This window comes from Hylobates moloch, unplaced genomic scaffold (genome assembly GCF_009828535.3).
Source record: "Hylobates moloch isolate HMO894 unplaced genomic scaffold, HMol_V3 SCAFFOLD_6, whole genome shotgun sequence".
Classification (NCBI taxonomy): domain Eukaryota; kingdom Metazoa; phylum Chordata; class Mammalia; order Primates; family Hylobatidae; genus Hylobates; species Hylobates moloch.
The window spans coordinates 46,300,557-46,322,359 of record NW_026652281.1 but is presented as its reverse complement, the minus strand read 5'-3'; the positions used below and the strand labels follow the sequence as shown (position 1 = coordinate 46,322,359).

The following is a 21,803-nucleotide window of genomic DNA, read 5'->3' as shown; positions in this document are numbered from 1 at the left end:
TAGACAGGCTTACCTAGCTTTACTTCACCTTGTTTTATTGCACTTTGCAAATCTTGTGTTTTTTACAAATTGAAGGTGAGTGACAACCTAGTGATAGTGATAGTATTCAGTAAGTCTATCAAGTGCCATTTTTCCCAGAGTACATGATCATTTTATGTCTATTTCATGTTTTGGTAACCTTGCAAAATTTCAAATTTTTTCATTATCATTTCTGTTGTGGTGATCAGTGATTTTTGATGTTACTATAATAATTGTTTCAGGACACCATGAACCATGCCCCTTTAAGAAGTAAAATTTAATCAATGAATGATGTGTGTTCTGACTGCTCATTATTGTCTTATTTTAAGAAGCTGCCACAACTATCCCAACCTTTGGCATCCACCACCCTGGTCAGTCAGCAGCCATCCACATTGAGGCAAGACTCTCTACCAGCAAAAAAATTACAACTTGCTGAAGGCTCAGACGATTGTCAGCATGTTTCAGCAATAAATATTTTTTTAATTAAGGTATATACACTGTACATTACTTTTCTAGACATAAGGTTATTGCATATGTAATAGACTACAGTATAGGGTAAATATAACCTTTATATGCACTGGAAAGCCAAAATATCCACTGGAGTTGCTTATTGCAATATATGCTTTATTGTGGTGGTCTGGAAGCAAACCCACAATATCCTCAACATATGCCTGTACCTTTTCTTTTATACGTGTTTCTTAGATGAGACTAGTTTGACTGACCTGTTTGTAATATACACATTTTAATACTCAGGGTATAGAAGCTAAAACCAAGAATTTGGGGCCATGAAAAAAAATGATCTGAAAATGTCACACCTACTTTGTGACATTAAATTCTGTCCCTATTTCTATCTATATACACACACATACATAAATATGAGTAAAAACATATACCTTTAGTGATATTTATGTGTATTCACTTTCAGTTTTTCTCATCACTAAGAAACGTGTACGTGTATTAAACACTATATCCCAGATCTTAATATATCTTAATGGCCAACCCCTACATGAACCTCAGAATTACCCCATCACACATGCCTTCCTTTCTGATTACACTAAGGACAGCACACCTGGCAGTAACTATTATTTAAGGTAGACAATATTAAATGGATTCACATGTACTTTGTTACTCAAGGTGATAAACTATGTGTTAAACTACCCAGAACTTCCTTTTTTTTCTAAAAGGAACATACAAAAAAAGTTTACTGGGATAAGTTTGGGTGAAGTTTATAGGGGTGAAAGTCAGGTCTACACAACTTAACCTCTACCTACTTTTCAACATTCCAAAATATATTTCTACTATTTCTAGACACATAATCTAAGTTCCATTCAACCTGGTCTCTGAAACTAGCCTTCACATTTAATAGCATTTATAACCTTGGTTTAGCATATTCCCTCTCTCCTTTTCTCTTCTCAAATCTTTATTTCTCAAAACTCTTTGTAACCTTGAAGGATTTTTAAACCCCATTTCACTATTATGCTATGAAGTCCTTCCGGATTCTAATGAAATAAAATTGAAAAGCTCACCTTCTTTTCAATTCCATAGCAATTTGTTTATCTCCCATTACCTAATTGACTATTTGTTCACTGTTTTCTTTTGCAATCTCTCCTTTAGAACAGGTATTTTGCCATGAAGGTCTGCCAAAGGAAGCATTCAATAAATGTTGAATAAATGTAATGGAGCTTGGCCGGGCGCAGTGGCTCACACCTGTAATCCCAGCACTTTGGGTGGCTGAGCCGGGTGGATCACTTGAGGTCAGAAGTTTGAGACCAACCTGGCCAACAGGGCAAAACTCCATGTCTACTAAAAATACAAAAATTAGCTGGTCTTGGTGGCATGTGCCTGTAGTCCCAGCTACTCCAGAGGCTGAGACAAGAATCATTTGAATTCAAGAGGTGGATGTTGTAGTGAGCCAAGATTGTGCCACTGCACTCCAGCCTGGGCGACAGAGCAAGACTCTCTGTCTTAAAAAAAAAAAAAAAAAAAAAAAAGAAAAAAGAAAAAATGTAATGGAGCTTAACTAAACACTGCTTTGGAACGCTCAGCATTAATGTAGAAGAATCACAGATGCCGGGCGCAGTGACTCATGCCTGTAATCCCAGCACTTTGGGAGGCCGAGGCGGGTGGATCACGAGGTCAGGAGATCGAGACCATCCTGGCTAACATGGTGAAACCCCGTCTCTACTAAAAACACACAAAAATTAGCCAGGCATGGTAGTGGGCGGCTGTAGTCCCAGCTACTTGGGAGGCTGAGGCAGGAAAATGGCGTGCAGGTGAGACCAGCCATGACCAACCTGGCGACAGGTGAGATCCTTTCAAAAAAAAAGAATCACAGATATATTAGCAGCAACTACAAATCATGATAATTGTCATTGGCAAACTTTTCTGAACAAAGTAGATTATATTTATATCACCTATATGTCATATTATACAAAATTATGGAGTCCTTGACCTAACGTACCACCTTCCTTGACAGCTTTAAACACATGTAATGAAACAATTAAAGCAGCACTGTGAGGTATAAAATGCACTGCTGTGCAACACCCTCCTGCCTGACCACCTACTTATAGCTTAAAATTTCAAAGCAAAACAAAAAAGGAAAACAAAGAAATGTAAATGGTCAAATCAGTTATAGCTAGAAACATGTCTACAGGTGAGAACAATTTATTTATTTATCTACAATAAACATAAACCTCTCAGTAGATACAATAATGATAAGCATTAGCTAGGACTAGCTTTATTCTAATTTCTCTTCTTGTCTGTTTGCAACCAACCTAATAAGATAATTTTTATCATAGGGAGTTATTTCCATTTTTAAAAATTTAGATCAATAAAAACATATAATATGAAATTCTCCCTAGGATGTGAATAGCTTAGAGGCAAAAATCCTACTGTATTAATCTTTGTATCCCTGAGGAAGCATAGTGCCCAGCATATGAAAGTTGCTCCTTAAATGTTCTTTGTATAAATATCCCCAACTTTTAAGAAGACATCAATTATCTAAACCAAAAACAAAACCACATGTTCTTAAGTAGGAAAAAAGGCCTTCCAAATTTTTAAAAAGCCAATTTCTCACCATTTTATATAAGAAAACATATGCTTGGAAATGCTTAGTCTATTATTCTGGTATTAATATCAAAAAGCACTGAAATGTATTTACCCATTATATGATTCAGATACACCAGCAAATGGCTCATTTTCACATTTGGCATAAATAAATACAAAACTCAGCGTAAGTGCAACTCCAGATGTGAACAATGCAAACTTCATTGTGTTTTTACATGTCATTTTGAATTTTGAAACAAGGAAGCCACCTAAAATTTGACCGAGAGCAGCTCCAGGAATTAAAACAGCCCCTAATAAGAAAAAAGAATGTAGATTGTGAGAAACCATACACATATACTCACTCATACCGACAACTGGAAAACATCAAAAACAGGTGTCAATATGGTTTTAACTTATATTTATTCACCTGATATAGAAATACATGTACAAATGACTTAAAGGTCCATCAAGTAGGGAATTAGTCAAATTAATGTATTCAACATTAAGATTAATACATATTCTCTTTAGGCATTTTAGCCTCTGTCTTTCTCTACTTCATACAATAGATTGCCTAATGTCAGAAAATCAGAAATTTTTACCAAAATTAAGTTTAAATGTCTTTCTTTTTTTTTTTTTTTAAAGACAAGATCTCATTCTGTCACCCAGGCTGGAGTACAATGGCACAGTCTCGGCTCGCTGCAGCCTCCACCTCCCAGGTTCAAGTGATTCTCCCACTTCAGCCTCTGAAGGAGCTGGGACTACAGGTGCGTGCCACTATGCTCGGCTAATTTTCATGTTTTTTGGTAGAGACAGGGTTTCACCACGTTGACCGGGCTGGTTTTAGTTTAAATTACAAGGAGGGCTACCTCAAATTATACACTATCCTCATAAAAATTTAATATAGTAAAGTAAAATTTTTAGATTAAGTTAAGATAAAGAAAATGTTTTACCTCCAAGAGTAGCTGCGAAGCTGGATGTCAATCCGAATTGATTTTCTATAAATTTAGGTAAAAATGTAGCAAATCCAGTAGTAATTAAGGCTTCTGAAGAAGTTGATAGAACTAAACACATAAAGACAGCATTCTTCATCAAATTCTAAAGAAAAAAATACAGTTCCTCAAATGAATAGCTATGATTGTACTGCAAAGTACAGAATTAGAAGGTTAGCATGATGAATTAACAAAATTTTACAATCATCTGTAAAATTTCAGCATTTCCTCCAAAATAAAAATATAACTATGGATAATTAATAGAATTACCCATACATGATGAGAAAATTTATATGTGGAATACCTAGAAAATTGATAGATAATTCCTCAACATGGTGGTTATGCTTTTATTGCATTCCAAGGGCTACAGAAAGAAGGTAAAAGCCTTCTTGGAAAAGTTCCCTTCCCCAATGTTACTGTAAATCTCCACACTATAAATCTACCACCTATTTGGTATTTTATTGTGTTCTGAATTCCTATGTACAGTAAAGAAAGAGTTTGAGACTATGAGCACAGATGAGAATGGTCTCTAAGTATCAAATTCATAGTATTGTTCCATGATTAGACTCAGCAATTAAGAACTTTAGAAACACAGTTAAGCAACTTTAAATAGGTGTCTATATGGCTAGACCTCTCAGAATCTTACTTATTGACAGAGGGGAGTATGGAGGTTAATTGTGTTAATACATTTAACCACAAAGTGAAAACCAAATTATAGTTCTCAAATATTAAATGCCAAAAAACTTTTCATAAAACCAAGCAAAACACACACACACACACACACACACACACACACACACACACACACGGAGTCACAAAGGAGCAAGATGGGAGCTTTAGAAGTCAGAGCCACATAGACTGACAAAAGGAGGAAAAAGTACCTAAAAACATGCAATAATTTAAAATAATTAATAGTAATAAAAATAGCAATATTTTAAAAAATTGTTTTCAGATTGAAAATAATCAAATCTTGAGAAGAATTAATGAAAAAAGACATACACTTCAGCATAACTAAGTAAATTTCCTGTAATCAAAGATAAATGAAAAAACTTACCAACATACAGATGAAAAGAATAAGTTAGAATCACACTAGCATAAAACTTCTCAAATACAACACAATTAAGTAGCAAAGAGCAAACAATATCCACAGACTACTGGGATTAAAGAGGAATGATCCAAAAGTATTCACCTAGTAAAATATATTATTCAGACATTCAAGGATGTCTAGGTGGCATCCTATCTAAGGAAAACCAACAAGAAAATGTTGAATTCACAGAGCTTGAAATCAGAATAGAGAGATCTCTAAGTAGGAGGACACAAGGATAAAAAAAAAAGTAATGGTCAATAATGACTCTATATGGTAATGTAAATTAAAATTGATAAGAAAAACTAAACAGGAATAATGAAACAGAACGGAACTACTGTAATAGAAAATAATAGTAGTTGCAATTAAAGCATGAACAATATCAGCAAAACACAAGAATGTGCATGTATGGTGTGGAGAGTTGAAAGATGGGCTGAGTGGAGAAGTAAAAACATTTTAAGGCTTTTATTTGACAAGAAACCAAAAACAATGAAAAGCAAACAATTTCACATCTTGAAAAGGTAAAATTATAAAGTCCTTTATGAATAAAACTTTTTTTTTCTTTTTTTTTGAGACGGAGTCTCGCTCTGTCACCCAGGCTGGAGTGCAGTGGCGCGATCTCGGCTCACTGCAAGCTCCACCTCCCGGGTTCATGCCATTCTCCTGCCTCAGCCTCTCCGAGTAGCTGAGACTACAGGCGCCCACCACCACACCCAGCTAAGTTTTTGTATTTTTAGTAGAGACGGGGTTTCACCGTGGTCTCGATCTCCTGACCTCGTGATCCGCCCGCCTCGGCCTCCCAACGTGCTGGGATTACAAGCGTGAGCCACTGCACCCGGCCTATGAATAAAACTTTTATAACACTAAATAGAAAGAATACTTTTCTGCTGAGTACAATTTAATGGACCACAACACTTTTGTTCTTTAGCCTCAAATTCATAACAAGTTACCACTAACCACCTCTTTCACAAAAGAAAAATATTGGTTCAGAATTCTCAAATATATTTACAATTCAGTGATAATTGACTAATCAGTTTCATAAGAAAAATGTCATGGAATAATGGGATATTAGTGTTAACAAGGAACCACTGAATATGATATTGCCAATAAGACAACTCATGCTCTTTCAACCATTCTACCCTGGAATAGTTTTCATTTACTCAAAAGACAAGAAAACTGAATCCAAAGAGTTGTTTATAAGAGCTCGAATTGTAGTAAACAAGCAAACAAAATTGTACTATGAAAAGATGGCATGTGTGTGTGCACGTGTGGGTATGTGTTGGTGTGTGTGGGTTTATGCGGATGTTTATATGTATGTATACATGTGTGGTTGTATGTGTATATATATGTGTATATATATAATATATAAACACATCTACACATATGTACATGAGAGTTGTATGTGTGTATATGTGTGTGTGTCTGAGACTGAGAGAGAGAGACAGAGAAGAATTTTATTTTACCTTTAGAGCAGCTGGAAAATCTTTAATACTTTTTCCAAATTTCGCATCTGCATTAGTATTACTCTGATGAGCCTGGGAAGTTTTTCCAGCTTGAATTTCTGCTGTACCTAAAAAAATATATATATATAGTAAGTAAACGTGCTCTATCATTTTATTCTTCATGTAAAAAAAGTGCTTACTTTTTAACTGACACATACTTCCACTAGTATATAAATTCTATAAGAGGCAAGTTCTTCTGTTAAAAAAATTGTCCAAATATCTAAATATCTATGTCTGTAATCAGGATGCCCCAAGAACTAGTATTCATTACTACTAGCTAAGGAAGTTCCAACCAGTCTAAACATTAAAATGAGACAATTTTGCTCCAATCACAAAGCTATGCTTTTCATTTAAAATCTCTTAACATTTTTTCTTCCTTTCAAATGGTTCTCTTATCTTTTATATTAAAGTATTTTTGTGGCTTTTTTCCTCTGCTCTCTTAATCCTAACATGCTTGACAAATGAAATATATTTGTCATCTTATTACCATGTGCCTTTGATTTTTAATAATGGTACTGCCAATAAATTTGAGAAAACAGTTAACATATGGAACTATAAATCAATGGCTCAGGGTAGAAAGAAATTAATGAGTCTACCTACTCACAGTCTGTCAGATTTTCTCTTACCCATTTCCAAAAGTTAATAATCTATCCTGCTGCAAATAACAATGTAAACAACTAAATACCTTCAACCTAAAGAAAAATACTTCTACAGATATATATTTTAACTACATGATTATACAGAAGCAAGAGCTCATAGAGAAAAATGAATATTCTTTCTTATTAACCTTTTCTTTTTATATAGAATGTTTAATTTTCAAGCCAAGTGTGGTGGCTTATGCCTGTAATCACAGCACTTTGAGAGGCTGAGGCAGACAGATCACCTGAGGTCAGGAGTTTGAGACCAGCCTGGCCAACATGGCAAAACCCCATCTCTAATAAAAATACAAAAATTAGCCAAGTGTGGTGGCGCATGCCTGTAGTCCCAGCTACTCGGGAGGCTAAGTCAGGAGAATTGCTTGAACTCGGGAGGCAGAGGTTGCAGTGAGTGGATATTGTGCCACTGCACTCCAGTCTGGGCAAAAGAGAGAGACTCTGTCTCAAAAAACATAAAAGAAAGAAAGAAAATAATGTTTAATATTCACATACAGTAAAAAAAAAAAAAAAGTACCCTACAGAATGACTTCAGTGATAATTGAAAAAAAAAAAGTACTTGCACTTTTAACTACAAATAATTAACATGAATGATTTAAGACAGATTGAAATTAATGACTAACTAAATATAAACTAACAGTTTAAAAGATATTATACCTTGCATACACATAAAGCAGAATTCCAGATAAAACATAAGAAACAAATTTATTAAGTACTAAAGAGGTAAATATTCATAGTTTTATTATTAATTGGAAATTGAAAAAAATATGAATATTAAGATTGTTACCCAATATTTTCTAGAATGAAGAAAATACAAAAGTTTACATAGGCAGACAGTTGAGTTTCTATAAAAGAAACAGGGTGAATCTATAGTTCTTATTAATCATACAGAAAATAACAACTGGCCTACAATTAAAATAAACCTCTTTGGTTTTAAAGAAAGCATGTTTACCTGGTAAATGTTTTGGAAAGCAAGAAAAAGGTATTATTAAAGACCAAGCAAAGATCCATGATAGAAGAAACCCAATCCACCAAGCTCCCAACCATCGCGGATCATCCTCAGTGACATTAGTGCTATATGACAGAAAAACAAGAGGTAAAAGTCAACTCTACCTTATTAATTAAAACTCAGTTAAGATAATTATATACTTTATACTTCAAGTGCATATAGTAGAACATGATTATAATATCCAACAGTTTAATGGTGCCATAGCAAAGAATCAGAAAACAGGTAGCAGACATAATTGAGAGTTGTAAGAATAATGGTTTACAAAATGTTTAAAAATGGCAAATATGACACAAAAGTTTAAAATATCTAATAGTAAATATGACAAATATTTGAAAAGATACATAGAATTTCTCAACATTCTTTTAACTTTGGCTAAATTTTCTTCTCTACTGTATTAAATTAAATATATATCACAGCAAATCACTGATCTATGTTAAAAGTCCAGAGTGTGCCTCAATTAGAGCATTTCTTTAATGTAAAATTATTCTTAAAGCGACTATTTATTTGTCTATTTATTTCTTTGAAACAGGGTCTCGGTCTGTCACCCAGGCTGGAGTGCAATTGCATGATCATAGTTCACTGCAGCCTTGAACTCCTGGGTTCAAGTGATTCTCCCATCTTAGCCTCCCAAGTAGCTGGCACTTCAGGCACAAGCCACTCCTGGCCTCAAGTGATCCTTACACTTTGAACTCCCAAAGTGCTAGGATTACAGGTATGAGCCACCGTGCCCAGCCAGGGGTCTCATATTTTAATACACTTTGGCCCTTTCCGAAAATATACTATGCCTACAACTCATGTAATTTTCCACTGAAATTAAAATGTCCTTTCTCTGAGTCACTAATTCAAGAGTTCTTCTGCATGCCTTTGTATAGGTTGTGAAAGATTAACCTAGGACTAACACTTTAGAGAACAAATCACATACCTATGACCACATTTTTGTATTCACTGCTCATGGTCATGTAGAGGATTGTGCAGTTATTATTCCCAGTGGCAAAATGAAAAAAAATATGACCTCAGCAAAGGCACAAATTTCTCTAATCAGGAAATGGAGAAGGTAACTAACTCAGTGCTGAATTTTGGAGTCAAAGAGATCTACTTTAATTCATGTCTTAGCCACTTACCAACCTGTGCATATCAACTACTTCGTAGTATACTTGAGAGGATTAAATAAGACAGCACGTAAAATAAGTTAACACTCAAAACATATGATGTCTGGTATATAGTATAGGACAAATAAATATTATCTATTACTATCTTTCATTGTCATCATTGTTAAAGTGGCGTAATTGTGATCTCTGACATTATCAGAGTTACTATGGAACATTTTCTGAGAATCATAGACTCTTGAGACTCTTCAGACTATCTAGTCCCAACTAAATCTATGGAAAATACTGCTAATTTTTATTGAATTCTTATTTTTGAACAATGCATGGGGTCCTACATATTTATTTTTTAAAATTTCACCAGATGACTTTATTAAATATCATTATTTATGAAAATATGTTATTACAATAAAAGATGGTATAGCACTGACCCAAAAGGTAATGCAGCCAAATAAGATATTATATAGGAATTCTTTGTATTCAATTTTGTTTCCTGAATAATTCCTCATGCTATATTGAGGGAAGTACTGTGAAAATGTTCTGTCTATGATGCTGGCATAATTAAAATAAAATGACTTTAAATAAAAGAAAAATAGATACTGCCTTGCCTTTCTCCCATAGCAACATCAATGTATATGGTTAGCAGTTGTCCTCCCAATACATAGCCAATAGCAGGGCCTAAGATTGACATAGCATAACCAGTTCCTAGAAGAAGAACAGAGACATTGAATACAGTCATATGTACAACTTCACTTTGCATATCTAACAGTGAAAACAAATGTTTTACTATAGAAAAATCTAAACAATTAAACATATCAAAATCACACATATTTTCACTAAAACAATACCATTTGAACTGATAGTCAAGTCAAAAAGCCTAAAACATACAACTCAACGTAAAAGCTATTTGTAGTAATAATTAGAACAAAACCAAAAATTATAAATCCATGGGAAGTGTTGTTAACTGGCAGTAGAGGTAGTATATCTACTACTTATCCTTTACTGATAGTGATCATAGTTACTCTTTACAATATCATGGAAGAAAACAATGCAAGCAATGTGAAACAAGAAGCCTTTTCTACTCTGCACAACTCATACAGAATTTTGTATTTTGCACTACAGCAGCTGACTTCAAATCTGGATCTGCTGATAAGTCTATTTCTTAAAAGTAAGCCATTCGATTTCTTGCTCTTAGGGTAGGGACTCTCCCTATTTTTACTTGCAGTAGAATTAAATTGAGCTTATTTCTATCTGTGAGATATTTAAAATGTTGCCATATATAACTCTGAATCTTCATAAAACAAAAGTTATTTGACCACTCATGTCTTTTTATTGTTGTTGTTGCTGTTTATTTAAGCTCCCAAGTATTTTGGGGAGTCAGTTGAATATAGTTTCACTTTTTTTCCCTTTTTTTAGTTGACATGTAACCATCGTACATATTTAGAGGGTACATGGTTATGTGTCAATACATCTATACAATGTGTAACGATCAAATCATAGTAATTAGCACACCCATCACCTCACACATTTATGACTTGTTTATGTTGGGAACATTCAACATTCCCTCTTCTAGCTTTTTGAACATATACAATGAGTAATGGTTAACTATATTCAATCTACAGTGCTATATAGAACACCAGAATTTTATTTCTCCTAACTGTAGTTTTCTATCCATTAACAAATCTCTCCATATCCCATATCTTCCCCAGCCTTTAATAACCATAATTCTATTATTGAATTCCATGAGCTGATATTTTTTCTTTTTACCTCCCACATATCAGTAAGAACATGCAGTATTTATCTTTTGTGCCTGACTTGTTTCATTTAACAGGATGTCCTCTAGGCTCACCCATGTTACTATGAATGACAGGATTCTTTTTTTTAATGGCTGAATAGTATCCTGTTGTATGTACATTTCACATTTTCTTTATTCATCTGTTGACGAATATTTAGCTTGATTCCATCTCTTAGCTATTGTGGGAAATGCTACAATAACATGGGGACACATGGTGGTCATCTGTATATCTTATTTTGAAAAATGGCTATATCGATTCTTTGCTTATTTTATAATTAGATTATTTGGACTTTTTGCTGTTGAGTTGTTAAAGTTCTTTATATATTCTGGAAATTAGTCCTTTGTTGGATGAACAGTCTGCAAATAATTCCTCCTGTTTTACAGGTTGTCTCTACAACCTGATGATTGTTTCATGTGCTGTGCAGCAACGTTTTAGCTTGATATAGTCCCATTTGTCTAATTTTGTTTTTGTTGCCTATGCTTTTGCAGTCTTAGCCATATAATCTTTGCCTGGACCAATGTACTAAAGTGTTTCCCCTATGCTTTCCTCTGGTAATTTTATAGTTTTGAGTCTTACATTTAAGTCTCTAATCCATTTTGAGTTGACTTTTGAATATGGTGTGAGTTAGGGGTCTAGTTGTATTCTTCTGCATATCAACATCCAGTTATTACAGCATCATTTATTAAAGAGTCCCCAGTGTATATCCTTGGTATCTTTAGCAAAAATCAGTTGGCCATAAATACATAGATTTATTTCTGAGTTCTCTATTCTGTTCCATTGGTCAATGTGTCTGTTTTGATACCAACACCATCCTTTTTTGATTACTAAACCTTTGTTGTATAGTTTGAAATCAGATAGTGTGATGCTTTTGGCTTTGTTCTTTGTGCTCAGGATTGTTTTGGCTATTTGGCATCTTTTCTAGTTCCATATGAATTTTAGGACTGTTTTTCCATGTCTGTGAAAAGTGACATTGGAATTTTGATAGGGATTGCATTGAATCTGTAAATTGCTTTGGGTAGTATAGACAGTCATTTTAACAATATTCACTCTTTGAATCCATGAGCATGGGATGCCTTTCCATTTTTTTTCTGTCTTCAGTTTCTGTCATCAGTGTTTTGTAGTTTTCCTTTAAAGATTCTCGCCTCCTGGGTTAAATTTATTCCTATGTATTTCTTTGTAACCATTATAAATGATATTACTTTCTTGATATGTTTTTCAGCTAGTTCATCATTGGTGTAAAGAAATACTACTGATTTTTTTAATGTGACTTTGTACCCTGAAACTTCACTGCATTTATTTAATAGTTCTAAGAGTTTTTTGGTGGAGTCTTTAGATGTTTTTATGTAAGACCATGTCATCTGTGGAGAGAGACAATTTGGCTTCCTCTTCTCCAATTTGGATGTCCCTTATTTCTTTCTCTCGCCTAAGTGCTCTGAATAGGACTTCCAGTACCATGTTGAATAAGAGTGATCACAGTGGGCCTTCAGCCAGGCCTGGTGTCTCATGCCTGTAATCCTAGCACTTTGGGAGGCCGAGGCAGGTGGATTACCTGAGGTCAGGAGTTCAAGACCAGTATGGCCAACATGGTGAAACCCCATCTCTACTAAAAATACAAAAATTAGCCAGGCGTGGTGGCAGGTGCCTGTAATCCCAGCTACTTGGGAGGCTGAGGCAGGAGAATCACTTAAACCTGGGAGGCAGAGGTTGTAATGAGCAGAGATCGCACCGCTGCACTCCAGCCTGGGCGACAAGAGCGAGACTCCATCTCAAAAAAAAAAAAAAAGAAGAAAAAAAAATAGAAAGTGGGCTTTCCTGTGCTTCAGTTCTTAGAGGAAAGGCTTTCAGCTTTTTCTTTCAGTAAAATGTTAGCTGTGGGTTTGCCATATACGGCCTTTACCGTGTTGATGTACGTTCCTTTTATACCTAATTTCTTAGAAGTTTTTATCATGAAGGGATATTGAGTTTTATCAAATACATTTCTACATCTACTGAGATGATCATGTGATATTTGTCCTTTATTCTGTTTATGTGATGTATCATATTTATTGATTTCCATATGACAAACTAATTCTTGCATCACTGAAATCCATTCCACTTGATCATGGTATATTATTTTTTGATGTGCTATTGAATTCGGCTAGCTATAATTTTGTTGAGGACTTTTGTATCTGTGTTCATTAGGGATATCGGCTTGTAGCTCCTCTTTACATTCTGTTTTTCTCTGGTTTTGGCATCAGGGTAATACTGGTCTCAGAATAAGTTAGGAAGAATTCTCTCCTCTTCAACTATTTGGAATAGTTTGAAAAGAACTGGTGCTAAGTTCTTCTTTACAAGTTTTATAGAATTCAGCAGTGAAGCCATCCAGCCCTGGGCTTTTGTTTCATGGGAGACTTTTTATTATTGATTCAATCTCATTACATGTTATTTGTCTGACCAAGTTTTCTATTTCTTCCTGGTTCAATCTTGGTAGGTTGTATGTGCCTGGGAATTTATCCATTTTCTCTAGGTTTTTGAATTTGTTGGATGTATTTGTTCATAAGACTAATAATCCTTTGCTTTTCTGTGGTATCAGCTGTGATGCCTTCTATTTTGTTTCTGATTAGGTCTTCTCTCTGTTTTTAAGTCTAGCAAATGGCTTTATTTTATCTTTTCCAAAAACCAATTTTCATTTCATTGATCTTCTGTAGTTTTCTTTTTTAACTCTTGTTTAGTTCTCTTATAGTCTTTATTGTTTCTTTCCTTCTACTAATTTTGGGTTTGTTTCTTCTTGCTTTTCCATTTCCTTGAGGTACATCATTAGGCGGTTTATTTGAAATCTATTTTTATGATGTAGGTGTTTATTGGTATAAAATTCCCTGTTAGCATTGCTTTTGCTGTACCTCATAAGATTTGGTTTATTGTATTTCTATTTTCATGTAATTCCTTCTTAATTTCTTCATTGGCATATTGGTTGCTCAGGAGCATGATGATTAATTTTCATCTATTTGTACAGTTCCCAAAGTTCCTCATTATTGATTTCTAGTTTTATTTCACTGTAGTCAGAGACTATACCTGATATATTATTAATATTTAAAAGTTTTTTGAGACTTATTTTGTGGCTTCATGTGGTCTACCCTGGAGAATGTTCCATGTGCTGAAAAGAAGAACATGTATCCTGTAGCTGCTGGATAAAATGTTCCGTAAATACCTGTTAGGTCAATTTGGTCTATATTGAAGTTTAAGTGCAATATTATTCACTGATTTTCTGCCCAGATGATCTTCCCAGTGCTGGAAGTGGGGCATTAAAGTTCCCAACTGTTATTATATTGGAGTCCATTTCTTTAACTCTAATAATATTTGATTCATATATGTGCATGCTCTGGTGTTGGGCGCATATTCGATTATAATTGCTATATCTTCTTAGTGAATTTATTTTTGTATTCTTGATGAATTTGTAATTGTAAAATGATATTCTTTGTCTCTTTCTTGTATTTTTTGACTTAGACTATTTTGTCTAATTTAAGTATAGCTACTGCCACACGCTTTTGGTTTACAATTACACTAATATCTTTTTTATCCCTTCACTTTCAGTCTAAGTATGTCTTTACAGTTGAAATGAGTTTCTTCTAGGCAGCATATAATTAGATATATTTTCTTAATCCATTTAGCCTATCTATATTTTTAATTAGGGAATTTAAACTATTTACATTCAAGGTTGTTATCATTGATAGGTGAGGACTTCTGTCATTTTGTTAATTGTTTTCTGATTGTTTTATATATCCTTTGTTCATTTATTCCTCTCTTGTTCATCTTAGTAGTTTGGCAGTTTTCTGTAGTGATAACATTTGATTTCTTTCTTTTTCTTAAGTATCTGCTCTGCCATTGAGTTTTATGCTGTCTCTTGTGTTCATAGTGGTGATTATTGTCCTTTTGCTTCCAGATGTAGGACTCCCTAAGCATTTTTTGTAGGGCTGGTCTAGTGATGATGCACTCCCTCAGTTTTTGCTTGCCTTGGAAAGACTTTATTTCACCTTCATTTCTGAAGAATAGCTTTGCTGGATATAGTATTCTTGACAGACAGCTGTGTCCCCCCCACCCCCAGACCCCTGCCTTTGAGCATTCTTAAATATATCATCCAATTCTCTCCTGACCTGTAAGGTTTTTGCTGAGAAATCTTTCTAACGGGAATTCCTCCATATGTGACTTGATGCTCTTCTTTTGTTATTTTTAGAATTATCATTGTCTTTGATTTTTGCCAGTTTGAATATAATATACCTTGAAGAGGACCCCTTTGGGTTGAGTCTATTTGGGAATCACTGAGCTTCCTGTATCTGGATGTCTAATTTCTCACCCACAACTTGAGATGTTTTCAGCATTATTTCATTATATGGATTATCTATACCTTTTCCCATTTCTTCTCCGTCTGAAATTCCTAAAATTCAAATACTTGTATACTTAATAGTGCCCATATGTCACATAAGCTTTTTTTATTTTTTTTTCATTTTGTTTGCTGTGTTGTTTGACTGGGTTATTTCAAAAGACCGCTCCTTGAGGTCAGAAATTCTTTCTGTTTGATCTAGTCTATTGTTAAAGCTCTCAACTGTAATTTTTCATTCAACTACACTTGTAATTTCATTCATTTAATTCATCAGTTGCATGATTTCTATTTGGTTATTTTTAATGATATCTATCTCTCTTGAATTTCTCATTCAGATCATGAATTATTTCCTTGATTTCCTTGTGTTGTTTATCTGAGTTCCCTTGATATCGTACTGAGTTTCTTTAAGACCATTAGCTCAAATTCCTTTTTAGGCATTTCATAGATTTTTATTTTATTTTAGTTCTGTTACTGTATAATTATTGTATTTCTTTCAAAGTGCCATGTTTCCTTGCTTTTTCATGTTTTCGCTTTTCCTTGTTACTATATTGATATCTGCACAGCTGGAGTAACAGTCACTCCTCCAATTTTACTGAGTAGTTTTCACAGGATAAGACATATTCCTATAGATATATCTATGGTGTTGGTTGGGTAGGTATCCTTTGGGTTTGATTCTGGGTGGGCGCAGCAGTGTAGTCTCCATTTGAATACTCTGGCTGTAATCAAAGCCAATGGTATCTGTGAGTTCCTCAGTGGCTTAGGCTGCACTGAACATACTGTCTTCCAAATGCTATGGTAATGAATCTCCTATGTTAGATTAACAGACTGATAAAGAGAAAATTCATATGCAAATAAAGTATTCAATAATTAGATGTAGGGCTGTGCATTGTCTAGTTAGCTTTACCTTGCAAAAACATAAGAGAAGGAATTTAAGAGAAACTTATGCTACCAGAAATTAGATCACAAATGAGAAACAATGTTTTCTTTTGTGGACTGTAAGTCAATATAGGATGTAATAAATCACACAGAATGGCAGAGCTCAATCTCTACACCTTGTAGAGATTTGCCTCTATGTCACTTGTGAAAGTTACCCTATGATTCAAGCAATCTAAAGAGAATGCTACTTAAATGGCTATTCCTGTCCTGCAAAGCTGGCATGCCTAGAGCAAGAAATACAGCAGAGGATCAACAAAAATCATTATAATTTATATTTACTGACATTATATGGCAGGAAATAAAACAAAAGTAATGCTGCATTTATTTATTGGGAAAACCTATGGCATTACAACTAACTTTTTAATAAGCCTATGTGATACTTTACTTCTAAAGTGGACAAATAATAAGATAAAGTGATACTGAGACAGTTTAGAGAGTAAACTTACCTATATAGAGAGAAGACTTGTGTGTGGGCACAGAATCATCAAGAAAGGCTGTTCCCAGAGTATAAAGAGGAGTTCCTCCTGCCCCCAGCAATAGTTGTCCCAAGATGAAGACATACAAGTGGTTAGAAAGTGAAGAAGTTGAAGACATACAACTGGTGCTATTCCTTGTTGTTACACAAGTGTCTTTGGGGAAAAAAAAAATTGTGAATTTATAGAAATTTTGCTAATGATTTAAATTTCTATCATATAAATTAGACTTGCCTAATATAATATAACCTTATTTATTTCTTCCAATCATTTTACTTTGATTTAAACTATTTAAAAATACATCAAAAGAAAAATATACTTTCTTACCCCAGCCTGCCCTCACTTTATGAAGGTAACCCTTATTCACCTCTGTCACTTAGATGGGGGTAACCACTGTTGACAGTTCTTTTCAGTTTTTCAGACATTTATTCACACATTTACATGTTGTATACCCCATTTAATTTTTTTACACAATTATAGTCATAATAAAACATGCTATCTTTATATTCAACAATGTCCAGTTTTCACTTATTATGTCCCGGACGGCTCTGATATTAGCACTTAAAGCTATATTTAAATTTATTTATTGGCACTGTCATAATATTCTATATCATAAATGTCCTGTAATTTTATTGCCTAGTCCAGCACATGTATTTAATAATAAATATTATTAATATTATATTGTATTATACATAGGTTTAGATCATTTTGTTATTTCCATCAGAATGTTATGATGTACATATTTTTTTAAGTTTACCCTGGCACATTTTGGGCAAGGCTATCCATAGGACAGGTTACAAAGAGTGAAACTGCTAGGTCAAAGTGAATAAATATTTATATTTTGATACTGCCAAACCACTTTATCAAAAAGTCATACAAATATGCAATCCCACCAACAATTCATTAACACTTTACATAATAAAACTTAAATGACTACCTATCTCATTGGTTAAAAATATATATATATAATTTTTTAATTTCATTTTTAAAATCAGTGACATTAAGCATTTTTCCATACATTTATTGTCACTTGCATTTTTTTCTGTGAACTAATTTTTCAATTAGTTCAATTTTCCTAGGTTCTGAGTTTGATACATGACTGCTCCTTATTCCATAATTACACAAACAATGGTTTTATCCTAGCATTTTTACTACTTTATTTAGATATAAGATAGGTGGATAAACATATACACACAGAATGGATCACGTGGCTATGTCTATGTAATGTGTGTGTGTATATGTTGCAAAAAAGGCCTCGGAAGAAAAGTAGGTCAGAGGTCATCTTCTGCAACTCAGGTAAATACATTAAGCCAATTAGCTCAGCCCAGGTGATTGCAGTAAGCCAATTAGATCAGCTCTGGTGAATATAATCAGTCAATTAGCTACCTTGAGAAAGCAGAGGCATCCAGGCAGGCCCCAAGTAGAAAATGTGAATAATACAGGCATACATTGAGAAAGAAAGCAGGGCTGTGAAGTGCTAAGTTAATTCATATGTTAGTGGGAGAAGACAGAGATCCAGCATTCTACTGCATTAACCAAAAAGCACATCTCTTACTAACTTGACTATTTGGGGGTTTATTTATGGCCGTTTGATCTTGTGTCACTAATCTCTGCAATCCCACTCCAGCACAAATCTCTTGTTATTACTTCAGCTTTCTAAGGTTTAAAGGCATCAATATGTCAACCCAGCTACAACCCATTTTACAGTGTTTCATGAAAAGCTCCATTTAATTGATCCATTTTCGTAATACAGGTGGTCCTGTATTATGAAATCTAATACAAACATCCCACAAAAAGCTGACAATGAATAATTCACCTCATTCAAAGTTGAATAACCAGAAAAGAAAAACAAATGGCTAGTAAGGGAGAACAGTCTCCAGAAAAATATTGTCATTAATGTAGATTTTAAAATTACTATATTGCCATATTAAAAAAGGAATGGAAACAATTGCCTCTTAAAATCCAGAGCTCAAAACAGGGATTTAATAAGCTCATAGAAATGTGTTGAGGCAGGGCGTGGTGGCTTACACTTGTAATTCCAGTACTTTGGAAGGACAAGGTGGGTGGATCACTTGAGGTCAGGAGTTTGAGACTAGCATGGCCAACATGGCGAAACCCCGTCTCCACTAAAAATACAAAAATTAGCTGAGTGTGGTGGCACACTTCTGTAGTCTCAGCTACTTGGGAGGCTGAGGGCAGGAGAATTGCTGGAACCCAGGAGGAGGAGGTTGCAGTGAGCCACTGCACTCCAGCCTGGGCAGAAAAGCAAGACTCCATCTCAAAAAAAAAAAAAAAAAAAAAAGAAAGAAAGAAATATGCGGTGAAATAGAGAGAGAAAAGAAAAAAACACAAACATGGGCTAAAATAACTCAGTATCATGTTTTGTTCTATAAAACATAAAAGAACAAAACTATCAGAAATGGAGGTCACCCTGGAATGGTCAAAAAAGAATAGAGACTGTGAGAATTATGACAGAGAGAATAGACTTGAGAAATATGAACAAAATTAAATAAAAGAAAAATAAGACACCAAGACTTAAAAGGTTACAGAGAAAATTACAGATATAGAATTCAGGCAAAAGCAATCAAACATATGTATAGTCAACCAAAATAGAAAAATAAGTATGTTTAAAGGTAAAATTATGGAAAATTTTCTGTAATAAAAATTGATCTATGATTTAAAAAGATATAGAGCATCCCAGGAAAATTTGATGCGGGACTTTCAAAACCAAAATATTCCCTTGTAAAGTTTGTGAATTTTAAAGATGAAAAGACGTCTTTGAACAGCTAAACAAGAAGATAAAGTCACTATGCAGAAGGAAATAAAAAACATAAGCTTACATTCAGACTTCTCTAAAGCAACATTAATCCCATAGAGGCAGTAAAGGGATGCCAAAAAAGTAACCAGTGCAAGATAATGTGACCCTCATATTTTATGCTTAGCCAAATTGTCATTCAAATATAAAGACAAAGAAAAATATTTAAACCTATATTATTTAAACCTATTAAATCTCATAAAATGAACTCGCCCTGAAAAACACTACTAAAGGGTACATTTTAGCCTATAGAGAAATACTTCATTCAGAGATGCCATGTGTACCTCAAGATAATCAGAAGCAAATTGTACTTTTATAATACAGTTTATAAAATAGCTAGATTTACCTATTCAATGAATTTTGTGAGATTATTAGTTGAGGAAACCATTTGAACCTAGAATTTCAACTTCTAATGAAAAATCAAACAATTTCTGACCAAATACAGTTAGCCCTCCATATCCACAGATTCTGTATCTGTGGATTCAACCAACCACAGATGAAAAATATTCAGGGAAGAAAAATAACAATATATCAATAAAAGAAATATAAATAAAAATACACTATAATTATTTACATAGCATTTACACTGCATTAGCTATTATTTGTAATCTAGAGATGATTTAAAGTTTATAGGAGGATGTAGGTTGATTGTATACAAATAACACACCATTTTATAGAAGAGACTTGAGCATGCAGATTTTGTTATCCATGGGGGTCCTGGAACCAATCCCCCATGGATACTACACTTTCAACATTAATTAAAAGGCATGTGATCTGACGATACACCACAAGAGGAAGCTCCTATGTTGTTTATAAATTTAGAGGAACACTGCCAATAAAATTAAGGATTAGAACTTTACCTAATGAACAAAGAAGTGGCCAGTCTTACCCACTAATATTGGCAGGGCTGTGACAAAAAGACAAAAGGAAATCCACATAACATACCAAGCTCAGCCAAATGCTTAACCCCAATCAAAGACCCACAGCCTGCTGCTCTCCAAGCATTTGCCCTAAAGACCTAGAGGCTAAAGGTACCTCTTTTCCCCTGGGCCTATCCTGCTGCCAGGGGTAGGGCAGAATGGACTCTGCTGTGATGTGATTCCACTTCCCCAGCCACACATTTGATGAGATTCCCAGGAGATGTGTATCTATGCATCCTGGAGAGGGGAGTAAAGAAGCTTAGTTTTGAGGGAACCCAGTCTCCCCAGTTACCTGCATCAGGTGCTTTGAGGTGGCTAACTTTAAACAAACACAGTCTCTCTTTCTCCTTTCCCAGGGGTTAGCTGTACTTTTCTTCCCTCAGCCTCACTCCTCATCTCCTAACCTCCTAACCACTGCACTGAGGAAGGAGAAAGAGCTGCTGCTTTTGTTTATAGTTGATCACCCCGAGTCTAAACGCATCTTCTGGCCTGGGGAATTTAGCTCAATCCTACATTCCTCTCCTATCATCTCTGGTACCACATCTCTGGTTACCACGGCATTTACAGAAAGATGTCGTAAGAAAAAAAAGGGCAGCATAATTTTATTAAAATTAAGATTAGGGCACTGACCACAAAAATATTTTCATGGAGCAAATGAGAAATGTGAACACAGAGTTCATCACGAGATGAGGCAATTATTTATATAAATAAATGAAGTAAAAGAAAAGAAATGATGAAGGAAAGAAAGAGGAGATCAAATCCTGACAGAAAAAAGTAAAAGGAAAAAACTAAAACCCCATAGAAAAGAAGATACAACGGAAAGGGGCACATGGGTTAACTGACTGAGAAAACATAGTTATGGGCATATAGAATACAAATGAGAAAAGTGAGCAAAATTCATGATAAAAAAAGAAGAAATGTTAACATAAGGAGGCCATAAAGAAGATCATATATGCACATAGTTGAAGTAGTTGATGTACCTAAGAAAGAAAACTAAAATCATAGAATGAAATACTTAAATATATAATTTAAAGAAATATCACTATACTTTAAAAGTATGTATGTAAATCTCTGTATGTCAACCTGCATAATTGGAGGCCAGG

The 21,803-nt window shown here is 34.3% G+C and overlaps 1 protein-coding gene across 1 annotated transcript in view; it reads right to left on the bottom strand.

Annotated features, from left to right (window-relative positions):
- SLCO4C1 (solute carrier organic anion transporter family member 4C1) overlaps nucleotides 1-21,803 on the bottom strand; it is a 64,415-nt gene that overhangs the window by 20,349 nt on the left and 22,263 nt on the right. Inside the window, exons 3-8 of the mRNA XM_032155907.2 lie at nucleotides 16,939-17,121; nucleotides 10,012-10,108; nucleotides 8,244-8,365; nucleotides 6,600-6,706; nucleotides 4,014-4,158; nucleotides 3,179-3,374 (exon numbers count right to left, since the gene is read on the bottom strand). Coding sequence (XP_032011798.1) covers nucleotides 3,179-3,374; nucleotides 4,014-4,158; nucleotides 6,600-6,706; nucleotides 8,244-8,365; nucleotides 10,012-10,108; nucleotides 16,939-17,121 — 850 coding nt within the window. The remainder of the gene's footprint in view (nucleotides 1-3,178; nucleotides 3,375-4,013; nucleotides 4,159-6,599; nucleotides 6,707-8,243; nucleotides 8,366-10,011; nucleotides 10,109-16,938; nucleotides 17,122-21,803) is intronic.